The sequence below is a fragment of the Lepus europaeus genome, chromosome 23 (assembly GCF_033115175.1).
Source record: "Lepus europaeus isolate LE1 chromosome 23, mLepTim1.pri, whole genome shotgun sequence".
Classification (NCBI taxonomy): domain Eukaryota; kingdom Metazoa; phylum Chordata; class Mammalia; order Lagomorpha; family Leporidae; genus Lepus; species Lepus europaeus.
Genome location: NC_084849.1, coordinates 9,140,958 through 9,160,996, shown reverse-complemented (window position 1 = coordinate 9,160,996; position 20,039 = coordinate 9,140,958). Strand labels below are relative to the sequence as shown.

At 60.4% G+C, this 20,039-nt stretch overlaps 1 protein-coding gene across 4 annotated transcripts in view; it reads left to right on the top strand.

Moving 5' to 3' along the window:
• Positions 1-18,077, top strand: part of HECTD4 (HECT domain E3 ubiquitin protein ligase 4) — a 205,048-nt gene extending 186,971 nt beyond the window's left edge. For 2 of the 4 annotated variants that reach the window (XM_062182491.1, XM_062182489.1), the window contains exons 62-76: positions 662-869; positions 3,485-3,708; positions 3,796-3,947; positions 5,120-5,226; positions 5,792-5,915; positions 8,044-8,234; positions 9,742-9,888; positions 10,415-10,534; positions 11,095-11,250; positions 12,370-12,473; positions 12,951-13,172; positions 14,740-14,906; positions 15,134-15,329; positions 15,591-15,813; positions 16,293-18,077. In XM_062182491.1, coding sequence (XP_062038475.1) covers positions 662-869; positions 3,485-3,708; positions 3,796-3,947; positions 5,120-5,226; positions 5,792-5,915; positions 8,044-8,234; positions 9,742-9,888; positions 10,415-10,534; positions 11,095-11,250; positions 12,370-12,473; positions 12,951-13,172; positions 14,740-14,906; positions 15,134-15,329; positions 15,591-15,813; positions 16,293-16,429 — 2,478 coding nt within the window. In that variant the 3' untranslated portion in view covers positions 16,430-18,077. Of the gene's footprint in view, positions 1-661; positions 870-3,484; positions 3,709-3,795; positions 3,948-5,119; positions 5,227-5,791; positions 5,916-8,043; positions 8,235-9,741; positions 9,889-10,414; positions 10,535-11,094; positions 11,251-12,369; positions 12,474-12,950; positions 13,173-14,739; positions 14,907-15,133; positions 15,330-15,590; positions 15,814-16,292 lie in introns of those variants that run through there. The other 2 variants (XM_062182490.1, XM_062182492.1) reach the window with 2 other exon arrangements.
• Positions 18,078-20,039: the final 1,962 nt, after the last annotated feature.

The window sequence follows — 20,039 nt, the reverse complement described above, 5'->3', positions numbered from 1 at the left end:
GGCGGGGAGCTGACCTGCAGTGGTGGGCGGGCTTTGTCAAGTGCATTCCCGCTCAGGGCCCACCGTATGTTTGAGCAGCCTGGGTTCCTTTCGGCACTGCTGTTGGCAGGAGGGGTCTTCAGGGAGCAGCTGGGAGTAGATTCCCGCCGTCCTGCTCCAGGGACCTCTGCTTTCAGATGGCGCACCTGTGGCCAAGTCGTTTCTCCACTTCAAGTCCTGACGCGTCTCTTGCGTCTCCTTATTCAGAAATTTTGCATCAGACGCGTTCCTGTGCATCCTCATAGGAAGTCAGATTCAAAACCATCCTCTCCCTTCCTGGCTGGGCTCCCAGGTGGAGACTGGCATTGCATTGCCGTCTCTCGTGGGGGCTCCCCTCCCCTGGTCTCTTCCTTTACTCTGGTGGCCTCCTTCCTGGGCTTCCTCCAACCCTGCATGGGCTGTAGCTCCCTGAGAGCAGAGGGAAGCCACAGACAGGCCTGGCGGGGGGGTAGCAGCAAAGATTCCCCACCGGGTTGTCCCAGAGAGGGCCCTGCCCACACCAAAGGCCCTCACAGCTTCAGGATGAGAGCTGTTTCCAGGGGAAGGTGGGAAGGAGAAGCACTGGTTCCTGTCGAATGGTTGCTCTGTGTTCGAATGCTGACCCTTTTCTTTGTTCACACAGATAAGATCTCGAGCCAAAATCGAGAAAATTCGAGCGAGTTTATTTAACAATAATGATTTGATTGGTTTGTCAAGTTTGGATGGTGAAGACGAATTGATGGAAATGTCAACGGAGGAGATTCTGACAGTGTCTGTAGTGAATCAAAGTTTGTTTGATACTCAAGGGAGCCCTGGTTTAGAAGATTATTTCAATGATAAATCAATTAAAGGTGGGTTCTGGATTTTTAAAAATTAATAGACCATTCTGGGGGGCAAGTTTAGGTTTACAGAAAAAAATCAAGACCAAACTTCCACCCCCAACTTCTCCCTATTTGACCATTTTGAAAATGATTGTGAAAATTGTTCAGGTGCTCTTGGGAGATGGAGCAAGGAGCTCATCGCCCCCTAGCGGTGGCCGAATATGGGCGTCTTCGTATGTGAGAAGAGAACACTGCTACCCTCTCCCAGCTGTCAGGGACTGGGGTATAGGCGGGGAGAGCTCCATTCCAGTAGGAGAGACTTGGCCACGGCCTGCCTCAGCCTTAGAAGTAGCCTTTTTGCCTAGCAAGATACCCCTTGTTGAAGTCCAAGTGCGTTTATTCTGTGGGAATTTAGATCGTACAGCAGCTTTCTGATCGTCACTGGGTCACGTGCTTGGAGACAGCTTATGCCTCATCCTTTACGATGGATTCTTGGGGGAAGAAACAGCTTTAGCTAATTTTTCACAAAGTCCTATTTTCTATCCCTTTACTCATTTGTTAAAAAGATTTATTTATTTGAAAGTCAGAGCTACACAGATAGAGAAGGAGAGGCAGAGAGAGAGAGGTCTTCCATCTGCTGGTTCACTCCCCAATTCACTGCAACAGCTGGAGCTGCGCTGATCCAAAGCCAGGAGCCAGGAGCTTCTTCTGGGTCTCCCACATGGGTGCAGGGGCCCAAGCACTTGGGCCATCTTCTACTGCTTTCCCAGGCCACAGCAGAGAGCTGGATCAGAAGTGGAGCAGCCGGTTCTCGAACTGGTGCCCATGTGGGATTCCAGCACTTCAGGCCAGGGTGTTAACCCACTGAGCCACAGTGCTGCCCCCAAATGCAATATTTTTAAGTCAAAATTGTTGAAAAATATCCATGATGACCAAAGTGTTAAAATCTCTGGCACTGTAGCATAGCAGGGAAAGCTGCGCCTGCAGTGCTGCCATCTCATGTAAGTGCAGGTTCCAGTCCCGGCTGCTCCACTTCCCATCCAGCTCTCTGCCGTGGCCTGGGAAAGCACTGGAAGATGGCCCAAGTCCCAGGAGCCGGGGGCTTTGGATCAGCACAGCCCTGGCCATTGCAGCCATCTAGGGAGTAAACTAGCAGATGGAAGACCTCTCTCTCTCTCTCTCTCTCTCTCTCTCTCTCTCTCTCTCTGCCTCTCATAACTGCCTTTCAAATAAATAAATCTTTTTTTAAAAATCTTAGGTAAAGACAGCGTTGGGGCTAGCGTTGTGGCACAGCAGGTTAAGCCACCTGTGATGCTGACATCCCACGGTTCGTGTCCAGGCTGGTCCACTTCTATCCAGCTCCCTGCTAATGGCCTGAGAAAAGCAGCAGAGATGGCCAGATGCTTGTACCCTGCTGCCCATGTGAGGGACCCATGGGTGAAGCTGGCCATCTGGGGAGTGAACCAGCAGCTGGAAGATCCCCCCCACCATAACTCTTTCAAATAAACAAACTAAGGTTCAAGATCAGTATTACTGAGTACTTCCTGCTCGGGCGCCAGTACAGCTTGGCAAAGCCCCGTTAATGCTTTTGTGTTCGTTTTTAAATACGACTGTAAATGTTACTTATTCTAATGACTGAGTCTTCAGCATCCTTAAATTTTGTGCCCGAGGGGAACGCCTCACTGACCACCTGGTTCTGGCCCTATCCCCGTTGGGTGTTTGTCCCTGGGCTCCCAGCTGCCCACAAGCAGACAAGGGCTGAGGGCGTTTCCTGCCCCTATGGCGGCTTTCCCAGGCTTCGCCTACACCCGGGCTCTGAATTCCCTTGGAGTCCTGATTCCTCCCCCTGAGGCCCTCAGGTCTTTGGTACCAGGGATGCACGCGAGCGTCTGCTGGGGCGTCCTGGAGAAGAACACGCAAGCAAGCAACGCCAGAGGCCCTTTGAGGTTGTGACGCTGCTGAGTGGCTTCGGGACGCGGCCCCAGCCGCAGCCCAGATGTCTGTGACGGGCCACAGCGGGGCCTTCCCTGGGTCAGACGCCCTGCGAGGGAGGAGAGTGTGAGGCGGGAGCCGGAGGGGACCTATCAGAGAGCATGCACAGGGATTGGTGATGGGCCCCTGGGAAAGTCAGGAGCGCCTTCTAGAGTGTGTGCCTGGGGACAGAAGTGAACATTTCTCTCGCGCGCTCGTCGCTGGTTTTTTCATCTTTCGTTTACCAGCTCGCCGTGCGATCTGGAAGCCTGTTCTCTGACTGCAGCAGCTCGGTCAGTGGCTGCCCTGCGCATGGCAGGCGCTTGCTGGTGTTGTGCCCTTCTCTTCCTTGGGGGTTACGCGGCGCACGGTGTCCTCTAAGGAGGGCCAGCCGAGCTGCCGTGCCAGCCGGCCCAGCGTGCTGCGCTCACACCCTGCCCGCGTGGAGGTCCAGGGGCCATCCCAGGGGCCTCGTCGTTTCCACGCGGCCAGCGGCAGGGACTGGGGTGGAGGAGACCCCCCTCGTCCGTGTGGCACAGGGCACTTGTTACAGCTCGGCAGGCTGGGCACGCAGACTCTGAGGGACTGGTCCTCGTCTGCATTGAATGTCCGAATGGCGCAGGGCTTGTCCTGACCCTGTGTTCTGGTTTTGCCTTCCCTCTGTTCTGTGACAGGTGAGAAGCTAGTGCCCGGGGCCAGAGAGGTCCTGACAGAAATATTTAAGAGCTGCGCCCACTCAGAGCAGACACTGAGCCTGACCCCCGCCAAGCCCATCAGAGTTTCTGACATTTACCTCAGCAAAGAGCAGATCAACTCCCAGACCCCGGGCAACCTCCTGCACCTGTTCTTCACCAATGTGCGGCCTCCAAAGAAGGTGCTGGAAGACCAGCTCACCCAGGTAGGCTCCCTACTCCCACTGTACCTGTGCTGGGTCTCGGGCCTCCTGCGGGGCGAGCCTGAGGACGCCCCACTCTGTGCCCCACAGATCCTCAGGAAATACGGCGTGCCAAAGCCCAAGTTTGACAAGAGCAAGTACAGCAAGGCTGGGAAGGAGCAGCACCCCGTGAAGGTGGTGAGCACCAAGCGGCCCATCACCAAGCCCCCCGCCAAGGACAAGGCTGTGCTCAACAGCGTCAGGTGCGTGCCCCAAGGAAATCCAGGATCAGGCCTCACGGCGGGCTCGGCGGGGCCTGCCCACAGGCACCTGGGGGAGCAGGCATCCTGGCTCGTCCCTGCTGTGTCAGTCCCCATCTGTGTCAGCTGCAGGTCACTGGTTAGTTTGACCCACAGTGGCAGTGGGGCCTAGAACCATACAGGCTGGAGAGACCGGTCAGAGTTAAGAAAACAGAACTGCACACAGTATTTTTTGAGGTGCTACTTCTTTACTTTTTTCCACTTGTTAGTGGGGAGAAATGAGAAAATGAGTATTTACTCATTGGGAGAAGTCAAGTTGCCCCCCAGGAAGCCACTACTTTAGTATTCAAGTGCATGGCCTTTCCTTTACACATGCGTGTGGATTTCTTAAATTCTGAATGACCAATATGGCACAACAGTCAAAAGCTCAAGCGGTGAAAAGTTACTCCTCATTTTCTTCGTGCTTAAGCCTCAAAGTTCCCCTCCCTCAAGGAACCAGTGTTACTTCTATGGCCTTCCAGAGTTTTCCTAGGGATGCGTAAGCAAGTGGGTGTTGAGTGCTGTTTCCAGTGTCTGCCTTGCTTTTTCCATGATCATTACAACGATCAGTGCAACAGAACTTTCCCATTCTTTTTTCTAAAAATAGTGCAATATTATCCAGCAGGAGTCTCTAGAGTCGTTTAAATGATCAGAAAAATGGGCATCTACGAATTCCTAGTGTGGAAGTGGGGGTTTTTAAGTCAGCACTGTCTGGAGAACTTTCTGTGATGATGGACACCGGTGCTTGCTGGCCTGTGCCGTTTGGTGCGGTGGGCACTGAGCACGTGCGGTCGCAGAGCCCTTAGAATGAGACCCGTGCCACCAAGGTGCTGAGTGGGCCTGCGTTTCACCCTGTCTTATTGAGCGGCTGCGTCTGGCTGGCGGCTGCTGTCCCGGATAGCTCAGCTCTAGAGGATGTGGGAACCGCGTCTGAAGAGTCGCTTCAAGGTTGCTCCTTTTAAAACATTGATCTGCCCTCCTAATTTGCTCAGGGCCAAGGTGATCTTGAACCCAGCCCTGTCCAAACCAAAGCCTTCAGCCGTCAGGGGTTTGAACTAACGCACGTGTGAGATGTGCGCTCTTGTGCTGGGAGGAGGGTGGCGTGCAGGCCCTGACGCCCGTGCTCTGGTCTACAGCAGGACTGCCTTAAGCGAGAAGAAGCCGACTGTGAAGCCAAAATCCCCAGAAAAGAGCAAACCAGATGAAAAGGACCCAGAAAAGTCACCCACCAAGAAACAGGAAGGTAATGAGCCGCCCGGGCCTCGTGTGCTCAGAGACCTGCTGCACCCTTGAGAGGCCCTGGCGGCTTGGGCTGAGGCAGCAGTCCACTGTCCCGGCAGACTCCAGGGTGCCGTCCTTGGTGACCATAAACCTGAGGGAAAAGCAGTTCCAGAAACCCAAGGTGAAGGCAGTGAAGCCTGGGAAGGCCGTCGGGAAGCTTGGTCCTGGAAGGCGCTTGCCTGAGCTAGGTCTGCCCTGGGGCCTGGGTGCCAGCCTCCTCCTGCCCCGGCGGAGTTGGGGAAAGCGGCCGTGGCCATCACAGGCTTGCTCGGTCAGTCGGGGGTCTCTGAGCCTTCCAGACGAGAGGGGCTGGGGAAAGCGCCTGCTGCTGTGAGCCTGAGCCCTCGGAGACCCCTCCAGGGGGGCTGTGTGCTGCAGGCAGCAGGTAGGGAAGGAAAGTGACACCCGGGAGGCGCAGGAGATGGGAGGGAGTTAGGGGACGGGACCAGCAGGGAGAGCGTGCTGCGAGGCCCACATTGTGTGCAGCTCTTTGCAAACGGCTAACACCGTGAACACTTTTCCATCAGTCCCTGAGGAAAAATACCTGACCTTGGAAGGGTTTCACAAGTTTGTCATTGACCGAGCCAAACAAGACATCCGCAGCGTCTGGAGGGCGATCTTGTCCTGTGGCTACGATCTTCACTTTGAGAGGTAAGAGGGCTGCCCTGCACCTGTTCGTCCTTGTGCAGGGACTGTCCGCAGCACCCAGAACACACTGTCTGGGGAGCCTTCTGGGTTAATTTCTAGTCTTGCATAATTGATAAGTGGTTTTTCTAAAACGTTTGAAAACAACCCTGTTCTGTTCGGATTGGCGGGAGTGCCCTAGCCAGCTCGCATTGCCAGGTCAGAACACCACAGGCTGCGCTCACACACAGGGACTTCTTCTCCCACGGTGCTGGGGGCTGCAAGCCCAGATCACAGTGTCGCACGGCCTGGCTCCTCTGTCTTCTCCCAGGGTCTTCTCTCGGGCTGCGTGTCTGTCCTCACGAGGCCCATACACGGATTCTTCAAAAAGGTCATGGAAAATGGAGTCAGAGGATAAATTACTGTTGGTTCAAAAAAGTTTGAACTCCATGCATAGTTTTTACATAATATACATTTTCCAAGAACTTTTTGAAGCCCTCTCGTTTGCATGGATTCCAAATATTTTTGCCCCAAAATAAACCTATTTAATTCCGTGAACTTCTAGAAGTTCCCTTCTGTGACCTCATCTAAATCACCCCTTACCAGGCCCTGTCTCCACACAGTTTCCTGGGCTTGGGGTTCAGCAGATGGGTCTAGGGGCACAGTCCAGGGTAGAAGGGAGAAGCCCTTCCTCCGGGGCACAATGCCCTCTGAGTCCCCCTTGCCCTCTTGCTGTCACCAGGTCTCTAGGGGTCCCCTTTTCCAAGCAGGTGAGATGTCTGTGGGGCAGAAGGAACTCGCCCCGGCCCCCAGGGTCCCCCACCAGGCCTGTTCAGCCGCGCTCACATCAGGATGTGCTGCCACATGCGTGCTGTGCTGCCTGCCCGCCCCTCAGGACTGCGAAGCGGTCCCCACATGGCACCTGCGTTGTTTTCGTCACCGCAGTTCCCGAGTTGGCCCCCAGGTGGCAGGGATGAGTTCTCTGAACCTGCAGAGAGCAGGAGCGTGGCCCTGAGCACTGTGTTAGAAAGTAGTCCCCATCTTGGACTGGAGCTTTGTGCGTGGGAAGGGCCCCCATTGGGCTTCCAGCTGGTTCTGAGGTGACCTGTTTGCAAGAGCTGACGGACCCGCGTGTGTGGCGTGGGGGCCGTGGTGACGCCTGACACAGCCATCCTCCGCGCCAGACTTGTCTACAGGAGCCAAGGTTGCTGCTGGAGCCAGGCAGCCCGGAGGGACCCGGGAGGCACCCCCTTCTGAAGAGCATCCTTGGGTGGGACTTGGGGCACCCTAAACAAGGGGAGCCGTGGTTTCATACCCTCTCGCCTGCCCGCGACAGCCCCACACGGCTATGCCCGCCGTGGTGTTGGCCTGCTCGTGGGGCTACTGGCCTGCCCGTCTTTCTTGGGTTGGTAGCTTGGTGTTTGCAGAAGGCCACACGTGCTCACTGACAGCCTCGCCCAGCGTACACAGATGCAGGGAACTGGAGTCCAGGGATTCTGGGCCCAGAGAGACGCACCGCGCAGCCCAGCGAACTCCTGGGAGGGCCTGGTGCTCTGTAATCTGCTTTCCCACTTTGGCACCCACATTGTGCCACTTGGTCACACTCGTGGCTGCCTGGGGTTCTGTTATGAGGTGTGATTTATTCAGCTACTCCCTGCGTGACAGACACTTGGGCTGTGCCTGGCACTGCTCTGATCCCACGGCCCTGTGGCGAGGCCCTCACAGGAGCTCTGCAGGTAAACCCTGCAGTGGGGCCGTCGGCCACAGGGCCGTGAGTCAGCAGCACACGGCACACGTGGAATGAGCCAGGCCCACACGCATCCTCACTGTGACACTACACGAGGCTGATATGACCGTGAGCTCTGCTTTATGTTAAGAAACCAAGCCTGGAAGTGGGTGTGCTTGCTGCCCGGGCCACTCCGTGTCGCTGGATTTCATGCTGGGACTCCAGCAGCCCCCCACCCCCGGCCCTGCCAGGCTCCCCGGAGGCCGCGCCCCTCACACTCCCTCCTGTGAGCTCCACCGGCTTCTGTGGGGAGCTCTCGTGCCCATGGCCTGCGGTCAGAGTACCAAGGACAACCAGGGACGCAAAGCCACCTTCCCAGAGTTCTGAGAGGAGCCGGCGGTCACCTCGGGCCCTTCTCCCGCGACCCAGGTGTGCCTGCACTGATGTCCGACATGCGCAGAAGGCCTCCAGGAAGTGGACCCTGGAGATGGATGTGGCGCTCGTGCAGTGCATCAACCGCCTGTGCCGCCACCTCGCCATCACGCCGGCGCGGCTTCATCCCCACGAGGTGTACCTGGACCCCGCGGACACCACCGACCCCAGGACAGCCTGTCTCTCGAGTATGTGGCCCCCAGGGCCGGTCCCTCCTTGCTGCCTGGGGTGGGGGTGTGCCCGTGACGAGGGGGAGAGATAGAGAGAGAGAAATATGTCTCACTCCCCAAATGCCCACAACAGCCAGGCCCACGCCAGGAGCCAAGAACTCCTTCCAGGTCTCCCCTGTGGGTGGCAGGGACCCAAGTACGTGGGCCGTCCTCCTTTGTCTTCCCAGATACATTTGCAGAAACCTGGTTGGAATCAGAGTAGCTGGGACTTGAACTGCTGCTCCGATGGGGCTGCAGGTATCTCAGGAGGAAGCTTAACTTGGTGGACCGCAACACCTGCTCCAAAAAGGCAGCGTTACAGAGAGAGAAAGGGAGAGAGAGGCCTTCCATCCGCTGCTTCGCTCCCCACGTGGCCACAGTGGCAGGAGCTGGGAGCTGGGCCAGTCCAAAGCCAGGAGCTTCCTCTGGATCCCCCGTGTGTGTCGGGGAGCACTTGGGCCACTTCGACTGCTTTGTCAGGCCATAAGCAGGGAGCTGGACCGGAAGTGGAGCAGTCAGGACTCGAACCAGCACCTGTATGGGATGCCAGCACCACAGGTGCTGGCTGTACCTGCTGTGCCACAGCACTGGCCCCAGCGCGTTTTTATGAAAAGCTGGGAGTGTTGGCCGGCGCCGTGGCTCAACAGGCTAATCCTCCGCCTTGCGGCGCCAGCACACCGGGTTCTAGTCCCGGTCGGGGCACCGATCCTGTCCCAGTTGCCCCTCTTCCAGGCCAGCTCTCTGCTGTGGCCAGGGAGTGCAGTGGAGGATGGCCCAAGTGCTTGGGCCCTGCACCCCATGGGAGACCAGGATAAGCACCTGGCTCCTGCCATCGGATCAGCGCGGTGCGCCAGCCGCAGCGCGCTACCGCGGCGGCCATTGGGGGGTGAACCAACGGCAAAAGGAAGACCTTTCTCTCTGTCTCTCTCTCACTGTCTACTCTGCCTGTCAAAAATAAAAAAAAAATAAAAATAAAAAAGAAAAGCTGGGAGCGCACACAGTCACATGTTAGCACCCAGCTGGCCTCCCTGGGGAGTATGCTCTACCTCAGCACACTGGCAAGTGGCCTACACACAGGTGCCCCCGAGCCACTGCCCAGCGCAGGTGGGGCCCTGCTCTCCCGGGTGCCACGGAGGTGCAGCTGGGCCGGAGGGTATGCCTGACTCCGGTCCCCGTCAGCCGGAGAGGCGGCGGCTGCAGGATGGGTGACTCAGCCGGAGTTTCCTGGGGGGCTGGGGGAGGTAACACAGGACTCTGCTGTCGGCGGATCCCGTGGTCTGTGCGCACCTCAGAGTAAGAGGTGCTGGAGCAGGGACCCCCGGCGTGGCCAAAGGAAGGCTGGGGGCCTCGGGCTCCTAAAGGGCCAGTGCCTCCTGTCTGGCAGGACCTGGCCCGTTGCTTCGGCTTGGCACAGGCTCAGGCCCACTGGGGACTCCTCGGGGCCCCGAGTTTGCCGGCCCCGCCTGACCACCGCCCGTGCACACAGACGTGCCCATTGAGAGCCTGCGCCTGCGCTTCGCCCTGCTGCAGTCGCTCAACACCACGCTGGAGACCTTCTTCCTGCCGCTGGTGGAGCTGCGCCAGACGCCCATGTACACGCACAGCATCGCGGCCCTGCTCAAGGAGGCCAAAGGTCAGTGCCGAGCCCGCCCAGACCCAACAGTGGCAGAACCAGCACCGCAGGCAGCAGCTGGCCGCGCAGCCCGTGGGCGGGGCCCCGAGAAATCCATCCAAAGTGGCAGGTACTCTGAGGGAAGCGACTCCCGCTGGAAGTCCTCAGATTACGTAGAAACACAGAGTTCCGGCCCGCTGTCCGCCCCACGCCTGCAGCCTGGCGCTGGCGCTGGTGCTGGCGCTGGTGCTGGCGCTGGCGGTGGCGGCACACAGCAGCTGGGCACGCAGGTGTCTGCGTCTCGGTCAGACGCGAGCGCCGTGTCGTACGGTTTCGCAGTCCGGCGTGTTGGCCTGCTTTCTACAGCCTGGTGTCTTCTGGGCACGGCGCAGCCAAAGTGTCTATGCAGCTAGCGTTTGGGTCGATATGAACACATCCCCTCCCTGACGTCCGCCAGCAGTGTGGCCTGTGAGAGCCCCGCCCAGGGACCAGAGCCCCGGGGTGGCTGTGCGGCCGCTGACGCCTCTCTCCCACGGGCCATCGGCAGGGCTGATCTTTTATGACACGAAGGTGACCGTGATGAACCGAGTGCTGAACGCCACCGTGCAGAGGACAGCTGACCACGCGGCGCCGGAGATCACCTTGGATCCACTGGAGATCGTGGGAGGTAGGAGCGGCTGTGGAGAGCAGACACTGCGAAATGCCGGTGCCTGCGCCAGCTAGGGGGTTTCTCCAGGGCCGACACACGGGGGTGCTGCTGGCACTGTGCTCCGGACGCCAGGGTCACCTCAGGGCCTGTGTTCTAGGGAGCAGACGGAGCGTGGCTCTCAGGGCGCCAGTGCCTGTCCTCCACGTGGCATGGCTGTGCTGGCTGCGTGCCAGGGTGGGGACACAGACTTTATTCTGCCCGCGCACCTGCTAACATTTGGGCTTCTGGCCTTAGCAAAGAGGAGGAAAGTAGATGCTGGGGAGGCAACCGGGAGCCGGTGCCTAAGCACAAACACAGCAGGAGGAGATGGGAGAGGAGCTGGAGCAAAGGTGGGAGGACTTCCCGGAGGCGACGGAAGCACGTGGCCAGGGCATGAGGGTGCTAAGAAGCTCCGTGACCAGAGGGCGGCCAAGGGCCCGGCGGAATCCAAGCGGTGGTGACCCCAGGTCCCCGGGCGTGTCTGCTGGGAGGGCCAGGTCGGCGCCTGGAGGCTCTGGCCAGCTCCTGTGTCTTCCCAGGGGAAATCAGAGCTTCGGAAGACTCCTACTTCTGCCAGGCCGCCCGGCAGCTGGCCTCGGTGCCGTCCTCTCAGCTCTGCGTCAAGCTGGCCAGTGGGGGCGACCCCACCTACGCCTTCAACATCCGCTTCACGGGCGAGGAGGTCCACGGCACCAGTAAGTGCTGCCGGCACCGCCCCCAGCCCGCGGCACCTGGCGCCCGGAAGCCAGCTCTGAGCCCTGGGGGCCCCCACCTCCAGGCCCTCCCACGCTGGGGCACCACCATTCTGCTCGAGCCAGCGCTGCCCTTCCTGCTGGGTGCGCCAGCAGAGGCCCCCTGAGCACAGGCCGGTGCCTTCCCCAGGCAGGGCCCCTGCAGGGTGGGTGCCTTTCGGTCCTGAAGAGCCGCCCCCGCCCCAGCCAGGCACCCCGGGCCCACACTCGTCCCTCAGAGCGTGGGAGTGCCAGGGCCGTGAGTGGTGCCCCCTTCTACGCAAGAGGAAACTGGGACGCCCAGAAGTGACGGCTCCCTGAGCTGCATGGCTCGGGCCCTTGGCCTTCCAGGAGTCAGCAACCCGGAGTCTCCTCCCCCTCCCCGGGGCCTGACCTGTACCCCCAACGTGGGCCTCCAGGTGGCCCTGTCCACGGCGGGCCTGCACTGCTGTCCTTGGAGCCCACTGCTCTGACGGCACCCACCAGGGAATGCTGGCCAAGGCCAGGGGCACCCACCAGCAGAGGAGAATCGTGCTTGTAGAAATGGGGGCTGCAGAGGAACCGGGAAAGTGCCCCCTGCCCTTCGCTTGTGTTCCTGTGTCTGTCCACTCCCGTGCGCTCGCTGGGCGTGGGCAGAGCTGCCCCAGGTCAGAGCTTTGACCTCATCTGAACCTTGAACAAGGCGGCGAGGCTTGCATAGAGGACAGTGATGTCCGGAGCTCAGCAGTGGCTGAGCCCTGCCCGGCCCCCAGCTGGTGGGTGACCCCAGGCCCCCTGGGCCTCTGGTGAGTCTCCGTCCCACTCCACCATAGCCGCAGCCAGGTCCCTCGGCCTGGACACAGCCCCTCTGCCTGGACACAGCCCCTCCGCCTGGCTCAGCCCCTCTGCCTGGGCTCAGCCCCTCCGCCTGGGGACAGCCCCTCCGCCTGGCTCAGCCCCTCTGCCTGGGCTCAGCCCCTCTGTCCTGGGCTCCCTCTGCCTGGGCTCAGCCCCTCCGCCTGGCTTCCCTCTGCCTGGGCTCAGCCCCTCCGCCTGGGCTCCCTCCGCCTGGCTCAGCCCCTCCGCCTGGCCCTCTGCCCGCAGGCGGCTCCTTCCGCCACTTCCTGTGGCAGGTGTGCAAAGAGCTGCAGAGCTCCTCGCTGTCGCTCCTGCTGCTGTGCCCCAGCTCGGCTGTCAACAAGAACAAGGTAAGCTGAGGCCTGGGCAGCCTGAGGCCACCAGGGGCAGCGGCCTGGGGCCGTGGGTGCAGGTCCCTGTCCCATTCCTGCCCTTCTCCAAAAACGCCCTGGTCTGGGTGGGCCAGGCTCGGCTGGGCCCTGTCCTCCCAGTGGATTCTGTCCTGCCTGCCTCGGGGCACAGGGGCCTGGGACGTGGGGTCCTTCTAGGAATAGGGGCTGTGTCAGGTGCTTTCATTACTGTAAGAGGCCAAGGAACGCAGCTGTGGGTCTGGCGGAGCCCCGAGGCGGCACAGGTCACCACACAGCAGGAGACAGGGAGCCGTGTGCCTGTTGTGCCGCCCCGTCCCTCCCAGAGGCCCCAGCGGATTGCATTTCCCCCCTCACACCATCAGCGTGAGACCTTGGGAGGGCCTGAGTTCAGGGACAAGTACTCAGACCGGGGCGGGGGCACAGGTCGCAGCTGCCGCCTCTCGCCCCCGCCTGCAGGGCAAGTACATCCTGACCCCCAGCCCCATCACCTACGGGGAGGAGCAGCTGCTGCACTTCCTGGGGCAGCTGCTGGGGATCGCGATCCGAGCCGACGTCCCTCTTCCCCTGGACCTCCTGCCCTCCTTCTGGAAGACGCTGGTCGGGGAGCCCCTGGACCCTGACCAAGACCTGCAGGAAGCAGACATCCTCACCTACAATTACGTCAAGAAATTCGAGAATGTATGTGAGGGCACTTTGATTCCGGGTCGGGGTGGGGTAGGTGGGAGCAAGGCCCTGGAGCAGCGCCCAGGGCCCTCCGTGCCACTGCTGCTCGGGCCTCCACGACCTGAACTCTGGGGAGGGACTGGGACGAGCGGTGCACGCCATCTCTGCCGGGAAGGCTTGTCCCATGGGGTGAGGTGACCACCCCTTGGGCTGCCCACGTGCGCCTCCCCCGAGACCACGCTGAGGAGTCCCCACAGCTGTGAAGAGACTGCTGCTTGGGGCCCAGGGAATGCACGAGCCGGCTCAGGGCCCCCGACAGAGCCCCCGCGGCCGGCCTTGTTGCAAGTGTAGCTCCTGCCCCGTCCCTGTGCACATAGGCCACGGCAGGGTCTGAGCCGGTGCTCAGGCTGGCCCTCCCGCGGCTTGGCAGGAGCCACTGAGGCCCTGTCTGGCGCCAGGCACCGCTCACCCTCCCAAGCGCGGCAGAATCGGGAACGGGACTTGGAATCAGCCACCCGGCAAGACGTGTGTCTGAAGCCAGGCACCCCCGTGGCCAGGCTCCCTGGCTGTCCCCTTGGCCACCACTGGAGAAGAGCAGCCAGCAAAAGGGAGCTGCCCAGCCCTGCGCCTGGCCCTCTGCTGGCTTCAGGAGCTGAGGGTGGGAGGAGGTCACCCACGGGCTGGGAATCCCTGAGCCCTCCAAGACGGAGGCCAGGCACGGGGATAGGCAAGGCCACGAGTGGTGGGGCAACGTGGTCAGTCGGTGGGGTCCCTGCTCCCTGCTCCGCAGCTGGGGGTGGCTGCCGCTGGCAGTGAGTAGGCGCCGGCTCTGGCTCCGGCTCCGGCCTGTCACCATCCCAGAGCTGCAGACTTGCTTCCCTTTGGCCAGACCCTGTCCTCAGCAGCCCAGCCCGGACTCTGGAGTGCCACGGGGTGGGGGCGTGGCCCAGATGTCTCCCAAAGACAAAATTCAGTCCGTTTCTCCCATGGCGACTGGCGGAAATCCCAGCCCCACGCAGCCCAAGAAATGTCCTGGTCTCGAATCGTTCACTGTTGCTGTGCACCCTGGAAAGCAGCAGGGCAGCTCGAGTGCCTGGGCCCCCGCCCCGCACGGGAGACCTGGGTTGAGTCTGATCTGGCTGTTGTGAGCACCCTGGGGGAGAGAACTCGAGGACGGGAGGTGTCTTCCTGCCTTCCACATTAAAACCATTATTCACTTGGAATGAATTGCATGGACCTAGGTTTGACTCCAGGCAGGGTGCTCCAGTAACGTCATCAGTCTTGGGTCTCGGGCAGTGTCCTCGGGGTGCTGGCCCAGAAGGATCTCCAGCTCTGGCTGGTGCCCCGCGGAGGCAGGAGGAGCCCTGGAACGTGGGTCTCGCTAGCCTGGCCTAGGTCCCGTGCCGGCATCAGGAAGAACCAACAGTGCGTTCTGACGGGCCAGGCCTGGATCCTGTGCCCTCCATGAGGCTGAGGGCAGACCCTGGGCTGGGGTCGGGGAGGGGGCTGCTAACGACAGCGTGTAGGCTCAGGCCCTGGCGCAGCGCAGGTCTAGGTACCGCCTCTCTGCCTCGGCCCCCAGATCAACGACGAGACGGAACTGGAGGCCCTGTGCGCCGAGATCGCCTCCCAGCACCTGGCCACCGAGAGCCCCGACAGCCCCAGCAAGCCCTGCTGCAAATTCACCTACCTGACCATGACGGGCGAGGAGGTGGAGCTGTGCAGCCGCGGCCGGCACATCCCTGTGGCGTGAGTATGCAGGAGGGGACCCAGCCGGCCAGAGCGTGACAGCAGCACCCGAGCTGGGAGAGCTCCCCAGGGCCTGGGGGCTGTGAGGCTGCATCTTGAGTGAGAGATCTTAAAACCACAGCAGCAGGAAGTGAGCCCCCGAGGTCACCCTGACACTGAGACCTCTGGCTGCGTGGCTGTGGCCCCAGACCCAGGAGCCCCCTCCCCCTGCGCCTCTCGCCCGGCAGGTGGGAGAACAAGGACATCTACGCGGCAGCCATCCGGAGCCTGCGGCTGCGGGAGCTGCAGAACGTGGAGTGTGTGACGGCTGTGCGGGCCGGCCTGGGCTCCATCATCCCCCTGCAGCTGCTCACCACGCTCAGCCCGCTGGAGATGGAGCTGCGCACCTGTGGCCTCCCGTACATCAACCTGGAGTTCCTGAAGGTAGGTGGCCCTGGGCCAGGCTGGGTGAGCCCTGCCACCCCGCCATCCTTGGCTTTGATGCCAGGCGTCCGTAGAGGCTTGCCTCGGCCCTGTGCCTCTGTCGCTATCCTCACCTCGGTCCCCCGGTGCCTGCAGCTCCCACGCAGCCCTTGCTGCACTCTGCCCTGGGGCTGGGCCTGGCCTGGCCTGCAGACCCCAGGGTTGGAGAGGCTGGGTCAGCAGAGGCCAGGCCTGCTCACGTCTGGGTCCTTTCTCCCCCAGGCCCACACCATGTACCAGGTGGGGCTGATGGAGACGGACCAGCACATCGAATTCTTCTGGGGGGCCTTGGAGATGTTCACCCAGGAGGAGCTGTGCAAGTTCATCAAGTTTGCCTGCAATCAGGAGCGCATCCCTTTCACCTGTCCCTGCAAAGACGGGGGCCCCGACACAGCCCACGTGCCCCCGTACCCCATGAAGATCGCCCCCCCAGACGGCACAGCAGGTACTGCTCCCCTGCTCCTGTTCCAGGCGGGGACACACAGGCCCTCTGCTCAGTGCGGAGCCAAGCAGCCCAGGCCTGCCTGCCTGAGGGCGGGCGGGTGCCGAGGGGAATCCCGCGCTGGACCCAATGCGGCAGAGGTGGGGCGGGGACAGCACATGCCTGCCGTCACCTGTCTTTCGTATGCTCAAAGCTGAAAATCTAGACTTTTTAAAATCTCCTGAGTACAGAAAATTGATTCAACTTTAAACCATGGTAGCGGCCAGACCAACCTGTGTGCCGTCAGATTCCACAGCCAGCAGCCGCACGTGTGCCTCGCTCCCCTCCAAGGCTTCTGTCCCACCCCAGGTTCCTAGGCCCTGGGAGCGACTTGGAGCTGCCTAAAGGCGGCAGACCTGGAAGCGGAGAGGCCCGTGAGGCACTGCCCCGAGGGCAGGCGGCACAGGCCCTGGCCCTCTGACCTGGCCCTGTTTCTTCCGCAGGCCCCCCGGACTCGCGCTACATCCGCGTGGAGACGTGCATGTTCATGATCAAGCTTCCCCAGTACTCCTCTCTGGAGATCACACTGGACAAACTGCGCTGTGCCATTCACTACCGCGAAGACCCCCTGAGTGGCTGATGAGAAGGAGCGCCGGGAGTTAGGCTGTCACCGGGCACCCACTCTGCCACTGCAGGCGCGTCCCGCCAGGGCTGTGCACGGAGGTGGCGCCGTCTTGCTTTTCCCAACTTTGGTCCGTGTCCAAGGGCCTCCTGGAAGACATGGCCTTTGTGTTTGTACGTTTCGTGCTGGGTTGGTCCTCTTGCTGCCTGTTTGTGGTACCTTCGTAGGATAGTTTAGTTCCCAGACTGTCTCTGTCTTAATTTCATCTCCCTGGACACTGTCCCTCGTGACTACAGGCTCCAGTGGGTACCTCATCCCTGCAGCCTGCAGCGGGCAGCCCGGGCGAGCTGCCCTGGGCGGTCTCCAGCACACATGGTGGCTGGCCGTGCCCTCCTGCCGCCCGACGCCAGGGAGCTCCGCGCATTCGTCTCCCTGCTTCCTCTGAGGCAGAGCCCACAGCGGCCGCCTGTCCCTCCTACCCGGATGACCCCCTGCCGTCTGTCTCTCCTGGGCCCCTAGCCGGACTGTGTCCCCCAAGGACTCCTTGGGTGCAGCAGAGCCAAGCCTGCTGTCACGGCGCAGACGCCTGGAGCTGCAGGGACAGTGCTCGGGGGCGCCGTCTCCACGTCTCTGAACAGGACACACAGGAATCCAAGCTGACGTCACGTCTTCCTCCGGTGACGTGGGGGACACAGGCGTGGCCACGTGCTGACTGAGGTGCTCTGTTCGTGGGGGGCCTACTTCAGTGACTCAGACTTCCAAGGCCAGATGGAGACCCCAGGGGGGTCCTTCTGCCCTCTGGCCGAGCTGGCCCCGCACCCCTCACCGCCCCATTAAGTGTGTGCCAGGGCTGAGCTGCCTCCAGGCTCCCCACTGCGCCGTGCGTTTGTGCTGCCATCGGTCCTGGTCCAAGGGCAGCACGTGCCGTCTTCTGGACACCGCGGTGGGGCTGGCCAGTTCTCCCAGGACATGGGGAAGCGCAGCTGCTTGTGCTTAGGCAGCCTTGGGGCGCCGGCCCCTGGGAAGTGTGAGTGAGGTCAGGGCAGAGCTGTTGGCCTCCACCTCCTCCCCCGTCATTCTTAGGACGAGACCGCGGCTCAGTGGTGGCGGCTGTTGTCAGCTCCGTCTGACGCGCAGCGGCCAGTGGAGATGCGTGCCCACAAGCAGTGCCCCCTGAAGCAGGGGGCATGGCTGGCCTGCTGCCTGCAGGGGCCACAGCCCCTGGACGGGAGGGTCTTACCAGGACGTGTTCCCGACAACGAAGACCCTCTCATTTCAGCGCACAGTGGAGGGCCTTGGATTTCTTACAAGTGGTGTTGCTCCCTCCATCTTCCAATTCTTGCTCCCCTCCAGTCCTCGTCCCCTGAATGGACCTGGCATTCTGTCCGCTGCCTCCCCAGCTGGGGTTCAGACGCGACTGTTGGCCATCGCTTGATGGTGACAGCTCCGCTGCTCCTCCCACAGAGCACACGGAGGTCCAGACACATCCCAGCCTTGGCCCTAACACGTGTGTGCTGTAAAGTTACTTGATGTATATTTATTATCATTATTTATGGTTGCATTTAACAAACTGTTCATCCAGTCTGATGCTATTCACACTCTGCTGTGTGAGGGAGCTCACAACAGAACGTCACACAATAAATAACCTTCATCCGGTCTGGACTTACCTCCGAGTCGTGTGGTCACCACGTGCTGAGCAAGTGCAGAGGTCGCCTTGCCGGGTGCCCCCAGGTGGTGTTTCTCAGCATTACAGTCTGCACCGTGGTTTCCCCTCCACCAGGCTTACCATCTACCCACTGCCCTCCTCTGGCCTCGAGTCTGTGCTTTGTACGTATGAAAATCCAAGATCAAGGCCAGCCCCAACCCTGCGTGACCCGCCCATCCGTCCTGGCGGCCAGTGTGTGCTCGTGCCTGGGGTGGAGAGTCTTAGCCCAAAGGACAGCAGTGGGTTTGCACCTTCTGTGTACAGCAGGGACATGCAGGCAGGAGGTGAGAACATGTCTCAGCCCTCGGCCCAGCCCCCCGAGAATCCAACTCACTTCTCACGACCTACCCATCCCCTGCAGCTCCCCTGTGGTCTCCACCCAGACGCCCCTCGTCCTTGTCCTCTCGACGCTACCTTTCAGTGCACGTGTCACAGACAAGTCTGTGATGGGAAGAGCAGGACGTTCCTGGAGGAGCGGGCAGCTTCCTTCCTCCTCCCGACTGCTGTGCCAGGGTGCGGGCAGCCGAGCGCCGGAGCAAGGACCTGAGTGAGCCGCCCGGGCCCTGCGCCTGGCCCACATGCGAGGACATCTCCTCGGCTACCCCGTGACAATTCAGGGCAGTCAAATCCCACACCAGGGGTAGGCATCCCCACTAGTCAGCAGGGAAACAGGTGAACATACACGGCTACAGCGCCCACCAAGCAGGTGAGAAAACCAGCAGGGTGCCGGGGACGTGGAGAGCAGTAGGAAGTCGCACACACTGTGGGTGGGAACGTAACCCACAGCTGTTCTGGAAAACTCTCTGGCACTCTGCCGTTTAGACCCTGTGACCTGGCAGTGCCACTGCCTGGTGACAACCCGACAGAACCACGAGCGCACACTCACAGAAGACACACTGTACCCAGTCACAGCCAAACTGGAAACAAGCTGAAGGCGGCATGGCGGAGCACGAACAACGCGGACAAGACAGTCAGCAAAGCAGCGAGGCCGAAGGGTACAAGAGGGACTTCGAAAAGTTCGTGGAAAATTGAATGAAAACAAGTTTAGCTTGGGCCTGTGCTGTGGCGTAGTGGGTAGTCACGGCCTGTAGTGCCGACCTCCCATAAGGGTACCGGTTAGAGTCCCAGCTGCTCCACTCCAATCCAGACCCTTCTAATGGCTTGGGAAAAGTAGCGAAAGATGGCCCACGTGCTTGAGTCCCTGCATCCAGGTGGGAGACCTGGAAGGAGCTCCTGATTCCTGGCTTCGGCCTTGGCCTAGCCCTGTTAAGGCCACCTGGGGAGTGAACCAGTGGATGCAAGTTCTCTTTCTCTCTGTATAATTCTTTCAAATGAATTCTGAGAAACTTAAGAGGACATGAGTTTCCACACAAGTGCTCACCAAGTAGCTCTCTGAATGGAAAAAGACACCAATATGCAACATAGGGAAATTTTCAAAATACCAGGGCAGGGAACTGAAAAGGCTTCAAGGGAGAAAACTGTGCAACTCCCAATGGCATCCGACTTGGTGACAACCTCACAGGAGGCTCCCGGTGCCTGCCAAGACAGAATAACAGCAACCAGACTTAGGCCCCACCTCAAACAAGGGGGAGAAGTGTGGTTCTTCAAGACCCTGACCAGGCTGCAGAGGGCTGAGATTTCTGATACGAGGAACGGACTGCTCAGCTCTAACACCCCGTCTTTGATCCGGATGGAGCTTTTTTTTATTTTTCTTAAATATTTATTTATTTGAAAGACAGAGTTACAGAGAAGCAGAGGCAAAGAGACAGAGAGAAAGCAAGAGAAAGAGAGAGGTCTTTCGTCCACTGGATCACTCCCCAAATGGTCACAATGGCCGGAGCTGCGCTGATCCAAAGCCAGGAGCCAGGAGCTTCTTCCCACGCGGGTGCAGGGGCTCACAAATTTGTGCCATCTTCTACTGCT